Below are 12,539 nucleotides of genomic sequence, written 5' to 3'. Positions count from 1 at the left end.
TCTACAACCCTCCTCTCTCTCTCTCTCTCTCTTTGTTTCTCACACTAGCATGTTCTAGAATTTCCTATTCATTCAGATGTCAATATATATGCTAGATCTATGGCCAGTGATCCTGTTATACAACTATCATCTCCACCTCATGGTCACCGGAACGCCACGTGGCTACGACTGAGTCTCTCCCATGGCCCCTGCTCGCCGCCGTCGTCGCACCGCCGCAAGGGGCCGTCATTGGCTGAGCTGCTACGGCAGGACGAGCTCTGTGTGCAAAACATCCAAATGACGCTGCTGTCTGCTGGTGATGACGACAATGCCGCCGACGATGAGAAGGTCAAGAAGCGCCCGGCGAGAAGCACCACAACCGCTATGGAACACGGGCCCGTAGTCGACGTCAACGACGGCTCAGCAAGTAGCATTTCCACGGTACTATGAACGAAACTATGTTTTTTCTTTGTCACCAAGATTATTTAGTTTTCTTTTCCTGCAGTCTAGGATTGACCCGATGGCCATCGGCGGCGACGGCAGGAGGAGGCGGGGCATGCCGGGGACGGTGCAGACGATGATGGTGGACACCACCAGCGACGTGTCGTGGGTGCAATGCCACCCGCCGACGACGGGTGGCAGCAAATTCTTCGACCCAACCAGGCCCTCGTTTAGTTGGCCTGAGTAGGCGACGACGAAATTCTGCAGATTACTGTAGCACATTGTAGCATTTTGTTTGTATTTGGTAATAATTGTCCAATCGTTGACTAATTAGGTTCAAAATGTTTATCTCGCAAAGTACAACCAAATTGTGCAATTAGTTTTTGATTTCGTCAACATTTAGTACTCCATGCATGTACCGTAAGTTTGATGTGACGGGGAATCTTCTTTTTGCATAGTGCTGAAGTTTGGATTTCGATGGTAACTAAACATGGCCCAGGTCGCCCACCTACGCCGCCTTCCCGTGCGGCTCGCCGGCGTGCGCGCGGCTCGCCCCCTACGGCAACGGTTGCATCAACGGATGGTGCCAGTACCGCGTCACTTACCCCAATGGGCGTCGACGCTGGGCACGTACAGCTCCGACCTGCTCACCATCACCCCTGCCACCGCCGTCCGCAGCTTTCAGTTCGGGTGCAGCCAGGCCAAGCAGGGCCTGAGCCAGGGCAGCAGCAGCTCATCCGGGACCATGTCGCTCGGCAGCGGCCCGGAGTCGCTGGTGTCCTAGACGGCGGCCACCCAAGGCAACGCCTTCTCGTACTGCGTCCCGCCGACGCCCAGCGACGCCATGTTCTTCGTCCTCGGCAAGCCGCCGTCTTCCAGGACAAGGATGTTCGTGGCGACGCCGATGCTCAGGTTCAGGCAGGCGCCCACACTGTACCGGGTCCTCCTCTACGGCATCACCGTCGCGGGGCAGCGGCTCAACGTGCCGGTGACAGTCTTTGCCGCCGTCTCCGTGATGGACTCCCGCACGGCCATCACGCGCCTACCGCCGACGGCGTACCAGGCGCTACGCGCCGCGTTCCGGAGCAGGATGGGCGCGTACCGCCGGGCGCCGCCTAAAGGGAGCCTCGACACCTGCTACGACTTCACAAGCGTCATGGTCGTCAGGGTGCCGAGGGTCGCGCTGGTGTTTGACCGGAACGCCGCCGTGGAGCTGGACCCCTCGGGGATCCTGGTCGACGACTGCCTCACCTTCGCGCCCAACGGCGACGACCGCGCTCCGGGTATCATCGGCAACGTGCAGCAGCAGACCATCGAGGTGCTCTATGACGTCGGAGGCGGCTCCGTGGGCTTCCACCGCGGCGCGTGCTGATCGAGCTCTACTACATGCTGCAGTGCAGGCAGGCTACCGGCGGCCTACCATGCAGGCCCGCTAGCTTTGTGCTACCAATAACTACCGATTTGGCATTCGGCATTATATTTCAGAATGTATTTGCACTAGCTAAGCTAGTAGTTTATGTATTTTGCATTGAATAAATTCTAGGCATGATAGTTTGTTTAGTTCAATTAGCTGGCCGTCAGAACTTATTTACAAGTGCCTAGTCTGACACGCGCTTTGTGTTGGAGTTGTTCCAAATTCACTCTAGGATATAGGCCGGGCTTCTGACGGAGCGAAGCGGAGGCCCGTCGCCGGAGGCTTGGGCCGGGCTTCTGACGGAGCAAGTGGAGCATGTTGATGATGATACAGGTGTGCAGGTGGAGCCTGTTGATGAGCATGGTGACCATGATAATGATGTTGCTGAGGATGATGCTCATGATGATGTTCAGCAAACTCCTCCTATTTTGCAGTTAGAGGAGGATTTACCTATTGCTCAACGCAAGTCAAAAAGGACAATTGCACCTCCTAAGCGTCTTATTGAAGAGTGTAATTTGTCTTACTATGCTTTGAGTTGTGCTGAACAGGTGGAGAATGTTCATGAGCCAGCAACCTATAAAGAAGCTATTCGTTGTGGTGATACTGAGAATTGGATTTCTGCTATGCATGAGGAGATACAGTCTCTTGAGAAGAACAGTACATGGGAGATTGTACCTTTGCCTAAGAATAAGAAGACCATTAGCTGCAAATGGATCTTCAAGAGAAAGGAGGATTTATCTCCAAGCGAGCCTCCAAAGTATAAGGCAAGGTTAGTTGCTAAAGGCTACAGTCAAATTTTGGGTGTTGACTACAATGATGTGTTCTCTCCAGTGGTAAAACACAGGTCAATTCGTACTTTCCTTAGTATTGTTGCTTCACATGATCTTGAGCTTGAGCAGTTAGATGTGAAGACTGCGTTTTTGCATGGAGAGCTTGAGGAGGACATATACATGGACCAATCAGAAGGGTTCATAGTGCCTGGCAAGGAAAAATATGTGTGCAAGTTGAAGAGATCCTTGTATGGTTTGAAACAGTCCTCTCATCAGTGGAACAAGAGGTTTGATTCATTTATGTTAGCACACAGTTTTAAAAGATCTAAGTATGATAGCTGTGTTTACATCAAGTATGTTAATGGATCACCTATATATTTGCTGTTATATGTTGATGATATGCTGATTGCTGCCAAGAGTAAGATTGAAATCACTAAGTTAAAGAAGCTATTGAGTAGTGGTTTTGATATGAAAGATCTTGGTAGTGCTAAGAAAATTCTTGGTATGGAAATTAGTAGAGACAGAAAATCTGGTTTGCTATTTCTTAGTCAACAAAATTATATCAAGAAAGTTCTTCAGCGTTTCAACATGCAAAATGTTAAGGCTGTTAGTACCCCTATTGCACCTCACTTTAAGTTGTCAGCTGCTCAGTGTCCTAGTACAGATGCAGAGATTGAATACATGTCAAGGGTTCCTTATTCTAGTGCTGTTGGGTCTTTGATGTATGCCATGGTTTGCTCTCGTCCAGATTTGTCATATGCTATGAGTCTTGTTAGTAGATATATGTCTAATCCTGGCAAAGAACATTGGAGGGCAGTTCAGTGGATTTTCAGGTACCTCAGAGGCACAGCAGTTTAAAGTTTGGAAGAACTGATAAGGGTCTTATTGGCTATGTGGATTCTGATTATGTTGCTGATCTAGACAGGTGAAGATCACTTACAGGTTATGTGTTTACTGTTGGTAGTTGTGCTGTGAGTTGGAGGGCTACTTTACAGTCAGTTGTTGCTTTATCTACTACTGAAGCAGAATATATGGCTATTTGTGAAGCGTGCAAAGAATTAATTTAGCTGAAAGGTTTGTACGCTGAGCTTTGTGGAGTTGAATCTTGCATAAGTTTGTACTATGACAGTCACAGTGCAATTTACCTCACTAAAGATCAGATGTTTCATGAGAGAACTAAGCACATAGATATCAAGTATTATTTTGTGCGTGATGTGATTGAAGAAGGTAAGCTGAAGGTATACAAGATTAGTACTCATGATAATCCTGCTGATATGATGACAAAGCCTGTTCCTGTTGCTAAGTTTGAGCTATGCTCAAGCTTAGTTGGTTTAATTGGATAGTTCAAGAGACTATTGTTGGCACAAGCGGTTTTCTATCTTTGTTATGTTCAGGATGAAGGGTTGATTTATGATACAAGATGAATTTGTCTCAATGTGGAGTTTGTTGGAGTTGTTCCAAATTCACTCCAGAATATAGGCCGGGCTTCTGACGGAGCGAAGCGGAGGCCCGTCGCCGGAGGCTTGGGGCGGAGCGTAGCGGAGTCTAAAGCCGGCTCATCAGGTCTCGCCCCTGTGCTCGGGGGGTGTGGGGGGCGGAGCCCCCGCGGTACGGTACGGTATATATACCCTTGCTAGGGTTTCGTGGAGACTTGATTCTCTTGTAAGCCGCCGTAGGTGTGTAACCCAAAACTCTTGAGATAGTGAGATTGTTGCTGGCTGGTGCCCGTGGTTTTTCTCCTTCACATCGGAGGGGTTTTTCACGTTAAATCGTGTGTCTCCTCTATGGCTTGATTCTTTACTTCATATTCCTATACGTTATTCATGACACTTTGTTCGCGTAGGACGGTAGGAGCGCGTTACGCGCCACGACTCTGACATTTGGGATGGCAGGCACTGCTCTCCAGTCTCCCGTCATGGTGTCAATTCATTTATGAAATTAATTGCTACTTTGTTCATGTAGTTCTTTCTGATTTTCCTCTGTTTAGGAATCATATAGACATTATTTTGACAACAAAAAATTGACCCAATTTACATGCATTTCAAATTTGACTCGAATTTAGGCCCCGTTCGCTAGTCTGAAACTTGACTGAAACTGGCTGAAAAACACTGTTCCGGTTGAATTGTTGTGAAAGAAAAATAATGTTTCGGCTGAAAAAAGAAGCCGAACAAACTAAATATGGGGTAAGCCGAACAGGGCCTTAATAAAATTTGGCAAATTTTTAATCACGATTCCTACGCTTCAGGTGCCTGAGAAAACGATTGGGATTCAGGCGACGGTTTCACACGTGCTCCATGCATGCGCCACCGTCCGTCCGTCCCCAGCGACGCAGCAAGCGTATTCCGGATCACAGGTCTGCATGCACGGCACACGCACCCACAAGTTCGGATAAGGAAACGACGGCATGTGTATGAGAACAAACAGCTACGTATGTACGTACTAGGCGGCCGGCCGGTACGGATTACCTGTTGTAAAGTTTGTGATGATTTGTTAATTGTTTTTATGTTATAAAATATTAAATTCTTGTCCTTGTCTTACAATAAAAATAATTGTAAATTGTCTTTGTGCCAAGGAAGATTGAATTTTGTCAGATTTATGGTTTTGTCTAACGAGGTTTTTATTCCCAGAACAAAAAACGAAGATTATATCTACATAAATTGCAAACAACAAAAACTATAATTTTAGCATAAAATGTATGCAATAACCGTCGCCTGAAAAAAGCTAAAATTTTAGGCACCTGAATTTTAGCAAGTCCCGTTTTTAATAGCATGCATGCCAAAAATTTGACATGCATAATTTTTATTATGGCACAACTTGCATATATTAATTCATGAAATCATATATGGCAACCATGACATAGCAACACGTCCAAATTACTTTCGTATTGCAATGCTTTCTTATTGAACCAGCAGAAAACGTTAAAACCGGCCCAAAGGAAAATCAATCTGCTGTAGACGTGCAGCCCATGTCATACGCGGAAGAATCGTCTCTCTCTCTCTCTCTCTCGAGCCTCGGCAGATTGGAAGATTTGGAGAAGGAAAGCAAGCAGGCAGGCGGGCCTCCCAAAATGCCGCAAAGGCCCATCACTTATCAGGCAAGGCGCATCCCGATCAGGCAGGAGGGCCTCCCCCGCCCGGCCGGCCGGCCTGCAGGCCCATCCCGATCAGGCTGCCAAAACACACCTGCACAGGGCATCACAGCCCAATAAGGGCTCGTTCGGTTAGCATAATCCAGGGCCAGGAAGTATTCCAGATCTACTTGATCCACTTGTTTATTCAAATTAAGCTACCCGATCTAGTTAGATTTTTTCCAAGGAGCCATTCTCTAATAACTGAACGGGGTCTAAGCGGAAAACCAAATTTCCTATATGGAGTATTTCCTTTAGGGGGCGTTCGGTTAGCCCGTTCCCGGCCTGAAATGGCCAGGAATCATTCCCACGCTATGTAAATTAATGAAGGAACTGTGTGGCTGGAAATTATTCTCAGGTAACCGAACGAAGCCTTAAGGATTGCTGCAGGTGGTTTTTAGGGGCGTCTGGCCCAGTCACTCGTACCAATCCATCTCTAGGAATTACCAATTCACTATCCACTACACCACAGCCCTAGAATAACAACGTACCATCGGTGGGTATAGGTCGATATAGCGACTCGGTCGGTATAGATCTATGCTGACACTTCCTTGAAGTCGCTGAAATTGGTGTTGGTATAGAGCTATGCTGACTGGCAAGTTTTTAGAGGCTATAAATACCGATGAATGATACCGACAAATGGTCTGAGGCTATAAATACTTTTAGCAACTAACAGTCCAACGCGAATAATTCACATAGAGACAATATATATGTTGCTAATCTGCAGTACATAATGACCCCCAAATCATCTATTATCATCACACAGACAACTAATGTTAGCAAGTTTATTAGAAAATCGATGAATATTTGTACATGCCTATAGAAACTTGACATTTCATACATATCAAAACTTGCTTTGACCAATGAAAAAAATAAATTAACTAGGTGAAACTCATATATTAAGACCGGCAACAGGGAATATATTTTCATCAACAATACAATTTTGTCAAATGGAAATGTAAAAAATAATACTATGGTCAAAATTGTGTATTGGAGACCGTGCTAATGGCGAAAAACATTGTGTGCTTATTGGAATAGAGAATATAATAGCAAGTATTTAGGGAGTTAAGAGATCCAGATTTCCCTTTTGAAAGAATTGGCACATACATGTGCCTACATGACTAGATCTACATCCACCTATTGAAGCCTGAACAAATTAGGATGAGGACAGTAGACAACTCGTCATAACCCAGATCCAAACTTGAATTAATGGTCAAAGTATATGGGTACATTCGCCTAGGAAAGAATACTACTATTCTAGTATTTAAATGTTGTAAAATATAATAATTCTAGCTACTAGCTTGTTAGCTCCTCAACTCTAGGTATAGTGCCAATTTTTAGCAAAACGAATAGGGCCTCTGAAAATTAGCTTATGCTGATACTTACGGTGATTTGTTGTGAGAGAAAAACATTGTTCGTTCGCTAAAAACTACCACTGAAGTAGTTCAAGCGAACAGAAAGGGCCATCATATAAATGCAAGATGGCAGTAGGCATAGGGTTTGTAGATGTGATTATTTGTCTTGTCCTCACCAATACATGTGCAGAATAAAAAGATATAAATATTTGACTTAAGATAAAGCTAATTAGACATGTAATAAAAATGGAGTATATATTGCTTCAGAATTTGTGGCATAAATTACCTTGGTTTTGTAGAAGGCGCATAGAAATTGGTTATCACCAGGAACTGTCGAAGCTCCAATACTTTGCATGGCGCCCCTATGCACGGAAGGGCAATCCTTAATTGTGGCGTCCACAGGACTATCCGACTACCATTCTTGGGCCGGTTCGCTGGGTCGTAAACGATCGTAAATTTTCAGTCAGAACAGTATTTTTCGCTCACACCAAACCAGCCACTGGTAATAATCCACGATCATATACGATCGTTTCAGCCCGGCCAAACAGGCTGCTTATAGTCCGGCAGGTAAATTCTACTCTTCCGACGTGAATACATCTTCCAAGACAACGAGATACCTTTGCTCTCTCATTCGCTGCATGAGCTTAGCTTTCATGGGGCTGTCTTCTTCCGTAACCTCTGCTTGGTGAGAGCCGCTGCTCATCTCATGGAGAATTGAGCCAGCAAGCTCTTGACAAACTCATCGTGGTTGAAGGGATGCGTCAGCTTCACCTAGGCACGGATGGATTTTGAATTTTTCACAGGTTCTTGGGTCACGATAGACCCTCCTAAAGACGGAGGCCGTCCCAGGATCACCACCACTTCCTTCTCCTATATTGCTTCCCCAAATGGAGATAACCTGGAGATCATGGTCACCATCATTTTTAGGGACGACCAACTCTTGGAGGCTATACCGCCGGCTGTCGCTGTGCCACATCCCAGTGGCCTCCCACGCATCGCGTAGGATGTCGAACGCCGCCGCCGATGGGTAGGTGGTGGCATCCGGCGGCTGCTCTACCGGAGGCATGGCAACAGTGACTGCAGGCTGCTGCTGCTTAATTATTGTTGTTGGAGCCGTGGAGGATGAGGTTGTTGTAGCGAATGTTTCTCTGACTCACGTCCTCCACCCTGGCCTTGAGCTGCTTGATGTCGGCCACCGCCACATCCAGGGGCAGTGGTGGCGCACGGCAGTTCACCGTGTACCACAAACGTCGCAGCCACCCCCAGCGCGAGGACTTGCCGTCGTCGAGGTCAAGGTGGACGACGTACTCGACGCAGTCCTCGACGTCGAAGGCCAGGTTGCGGAGCTGCCTCACCCTGGTCAACGCCACTTGGTCATTGTTGTTGCTGTTGTTGTTGGCGGCGCGGAGAAAGGACTGCATCATCTCGAGCTCGCCGGAGATGAACACCAGGTCGTTCTGTACCTTCTCCCTCAGCTTCTTCTCCTCCTCCGCCGTCGACTTGACCAAGCTCAGCGTCCCCTGCACCGCCGTCTTGGTAAGACCAAGAGCAAACGACGACATGGTTGCGTTGCGTTGCTCTCTCGATCGGTTCCACTCTCCGGCCGGCCCAGTTGTGTTTTGTGGTGGTAATGGCTAATAATGCTCTGCAAGACTGCAATGGACTCTGCACTGCACCTGGCTGGACATGGGGTTATAGATGTGATTCATGTGAATGAGATTGCCCAGCAGCCGCAGAATAGAAAACTAACGTCTTGTTTAGTTCCAAAAAGTTTTCCCAAAAAATGCTACAGTATCCATCACATCGAATCTTACGCTATGTGCATGGAGCATTAAATGTAGACGAAAAAAAACTAATTGCACAGTTTGGTTGAAAATCGCGAGACGAACGTTTTAAGCCTAATTAGTCCATGATTGAATACTAATTACCAAATAAAAACGAAAGTGCTACAGTAGCCAAATTCCTAAATATTTGGGAACTAAACCCGGCCTAAACTAAAACATTGTTAATACGTACTGTACTTACCACGCAGGCTTTTCGCAGATCTCGAAAAGAAATCAATACACCCAGCAGTATACTCTCCAAAAATTTGAATGTGCCAGCTCAATTATTCAACGGATCTACTAGCTATTAGAATAGCAAATTGAGCCATTGTTAAACCCAAAATTTTTTGGATTGTTGCAAGCTAGTCCTCGAAAGAAAACAACGTGCACATCCAGTCTAGTAGATAGATTAATAATCTTTTGAACCGATCGAGAGCACTCACGTTACTGGGAGGGATGCGGCCACCCAGCGTCTGTTTGGAACGAAGAAATCCAAAACATAAAAATAGAAAAAAAAATATAGAAATAAGATATGATAAAAAATGAAAAACTACGGGATTTCAAAGCATAGGGACAGAAAATTTAGGCTATTTGAAACACAAGAATTTATAACATAGGAATTGTAGTACGCAGCTGCCTTGGACTTCCACACAGGAAGAGAAAACCAGAGGTCTGGATAGATGTTTCTTTTCGTGTGAAAGTTTAAAGATGGTACAACGGAGGAAAGGAATTGAAGTTTTCCTTTGTTCCAAACGTTCCTCTCATCTTCCTTTTCTCTGTTTTGTTTCCTCCACTTTTTCTAAAAAATTCCTTTGATCCAAACACAGCCTAAAGCAACATCGATAACACCACGCATGCGGAGTTACTGCAGTAGCTAGATTGACCAGAACGACCGACGGGGATTCTTCAGTTCACACAACGCATGTGAAGCGTCTCGATCGGGTTCATGAAACAAACAAACAAACAAAAAAATATACTAGTGGTACCGTAGATGCAACGGGGACTCGACTCGAGTCAAGCTCAACGTGAACGTACTGTTGCATCTCCGAAGTCTTCTCTCCAAGTCATACAACCGTGAATACCTCAAAGCAAAATGAAGTAATTTAATGCTCCAAAGATGAGCTAACAATTGCTTGAAGTAGTACTTCACTGTTGCAAAGAAATCACTCGACAAAATAAGAACCAATCACGAAAAGCACGTACTGGACAGACAGATGTCCCCAAGTGAGCACTGGTGCTTGCGGTGCCCAGGGCGCAAACCAGAAAGAGCAAGGGCAGGGCACCGGACACTGTGACGGTGCACCGCTTGGCACCGAGGCGGTGAACACCGGAAGGTGCGGTGACAGCAGCCTACGAACAGAGCAACGAACAGGGAGAGAAACGATCACAAAAATCAACTAAATCCGATCCAAAACTCCATGATACATTCCCAAAATTTGCAAAGAGAATCACCACGGAGTAGGGAAGCTATTTCCAAGAAATCATCGCCCGATTTGAACCCTATCTTCGAGAAATTTTTGATTGAGTCAAGAGCACAAAAAAAAAAGTTCCCAAAACGAAAATCGTCGATTTCTTCGTGCTCGAGTCAACTCAACCAAATTAACTCTTAGGATAGCTTCAACTAAAGTCATAACACGAATCAACGCAAAAAGAACGACTCAAATTGGTCTAGAATCGACCAAACAAAAAATCTCCAAAAATAGCTCTGAAAATCACACAAAAAGGAAAATCTCATAATTGGGGGAGGAGAACCAGCGGTGAACGAATTTGATCCTCGGATTAGATCAAGATGTCGGATTACAAGCCACTCCTAATCAAATCAAAGATAAGATGTCAAAAAGCTCAAGAATAAGAGCCACTTATCTCTCTAACCCTAGCCTCCTCTCAACACCACACAAATGAGAGTGACCCCAAAGGATAACTGTCCAACCAATCCCTTCACATATATATAGGCGCCTCTCAAAAAACAAAAACATCCTCACATGAAGTACTTATCCTAAATACCCGCTAGGGGTAAATCTGTTCAAGTTTTTCTTCGTCGATCCAACGGACCCGACGCCTTCTCGACTTCGATTCGCCTCAACACAAGCTTCGCGATACCACCACGTGTCCGCCAATCTGCCACTCCCCGGTTTTGAGGTCCAAACCAGTCAAAACCGCCACCGATGGCTTTGAGGCCCAAACCACTAAACTGTCCACGCCTGGTCTTGAGGCCCAAACCAGAAAACCGTCATCCGATGGTTTTGAGGATGAAACCACCAAACCTCTCCGATGGTTTTGAGGACGAAACAACCAAACCCCTCCGATGTCGACGCGTGTCCTACCTCCCCCAAGTTTGATGCATTCTCCTCCTTGTTGACTTGACCGACGCCATCTACATCTCCCATGTAGATGCATGTCCAGCCTCCGCCAAGTGCCACGACGCCATTGTCCTCCTTCTTGACTTGGTCGACGCCATCTTCATCACTCATGTACTCTTGCGCTTGTCGATGTCTCCAAGTTTCAGCCACCGTGGCTGGTCACCCGGCCTCCTGGTCCCTCGGTCCAAGCCTCACATCTGTCCTAAACCGCTCCTAGTCCATCGGCACGGCACGTCTCTACTTGATCTTCACCTTGCCATCGACCACAGCCTCCGAGCTCCACACCTGCGCACCACAAGCCAAGAGACATATTGCACAACCCCAACTCACGCCATGGTTAGTTCACCGACTCAACCCAAGACACAAGTCACGTTGACAATCACTCATCACAACCGAACCGCAAGGGCACATATCAACCTTGTGTTCGCATATTTACAAGCTTCACGTCATATAAACAAACTCTTACATTTACAACTATAGTATTGCACATCTGACTCATACTAAACACAAAGGCAATCACTTAACTAATGGCATTACCTATCACGGGGCTCACATCGAAACAAATACCAGTAGAGGGATGCCTTTAAGTGAATTTATGTTATAAATAACTTCATAGATGTCATAATTTACCCAATGGCCAATATTTGTGATGTTGTCAACAGATTCAAATTACACCCTTAGCTCATCACAAACTTTGAATTGTGCAATCTTATACTTACTTTCAACAAGGCTATCCGGCATGCCAGCTCAAGTACCTGAGCAGCTTCATTGAATCAAATGTAATCCTGTTTAGCTTTTTCCAAGGCACACCAGTCTGTTGTCACTTGTCAGCACAACATCTGCGTTTTTCAGTACATCAGTGACTGCAAGCTGTTGTTATTTTCTCTCCACTTTTGCATGGGTTTTGAGCTCTTTCCTGATGTCCCGTTTAGTATTCCTATCTTAGTCTTTAGTGCTCCTATCTTAGCCTTCAGCAATCTGCTATTGAGCACCTACAAGAGAGAGGACGCGTATCAATAAAATCCTAACCACAGAGAATAAAGAAACCGAAGTCACAATTATAAGAGCTTCGTCAGTAGTTTGTTGTGATTTTCTTCCTTCCTTTTGAAACCAAGTTGGCTTTTGAAAATCACAACCAACTTGGTAGAAAGAAAGGAAGTTTGAAACCAGTTTGAATTTGAAACACTCGATCTATCAGAAAATAAGCATTGTGTCTAAAATTATGTGGTGGTTCCAAGTGCAAGTTAACCGGGAATTGCTCATAGGGAGC

At 45.7% G+C, this 12,539-nt stretch overlaps 1 protein-coding gene and 1 pseudogene across 1 annotated transcript; one reads left to right on the top strand and one right to left on the bottom strand.

The window, feature by feature from the left end:
- The first annotated feature begins 535 nt into the window (after positions 1-535).
- On the top strand, positions 536-1,792 carry LOC136526915 (aspartyl protease family protein At5g10770-like; annotated as a pseudogene).
- Positions 1,793-5,585: 3,793 nt separating this feature from the next.
- On the bottom strand, positions 5,586-10,785 carry LOC136529479 (disease resistance protein Pik-2-like). The gene is made up of 2 exons (XM_066522553.1): positions 7,373-10,785; positions 5,586-5,786 (listed from the first exon to the last, which is right to left on the bottom strand). Exon 1 carries the CDS (start codon positions 8,646-8,648, stop codon positions 8,181-8,183), a length of 468 nt encoding a protein of 155 aa, XP_066378650.1. The 5' UTR covers positions 8,649-10,785; the 3' UTR covers positions 5,586-5,786; positions 7,373-8,180.
- Between the last annotated feature and the right edge of the window lie 1,754 nt (positions 10,786-12,539).

This window comes from Miscanthus floridulus, chromosome 19 (assembly GCF_019320115.1).
Source record: "Miscanthus floridulus cultivar M001 chromosome 19, ASM1932011v1, whole genome shotgun sequence".
Lineage (NCBI taxonomy): Eukaryota > Viridiplantae > Streptophyta > Magnoliopsida > Poales > Poaceae > Miscanthus > Miscanthus floridulus.
The sequence above is the reverse complement of the archived record's forward strand: the minus strand, read 5'-3'. Positions and strand labels throughout refer to the sequence as shown.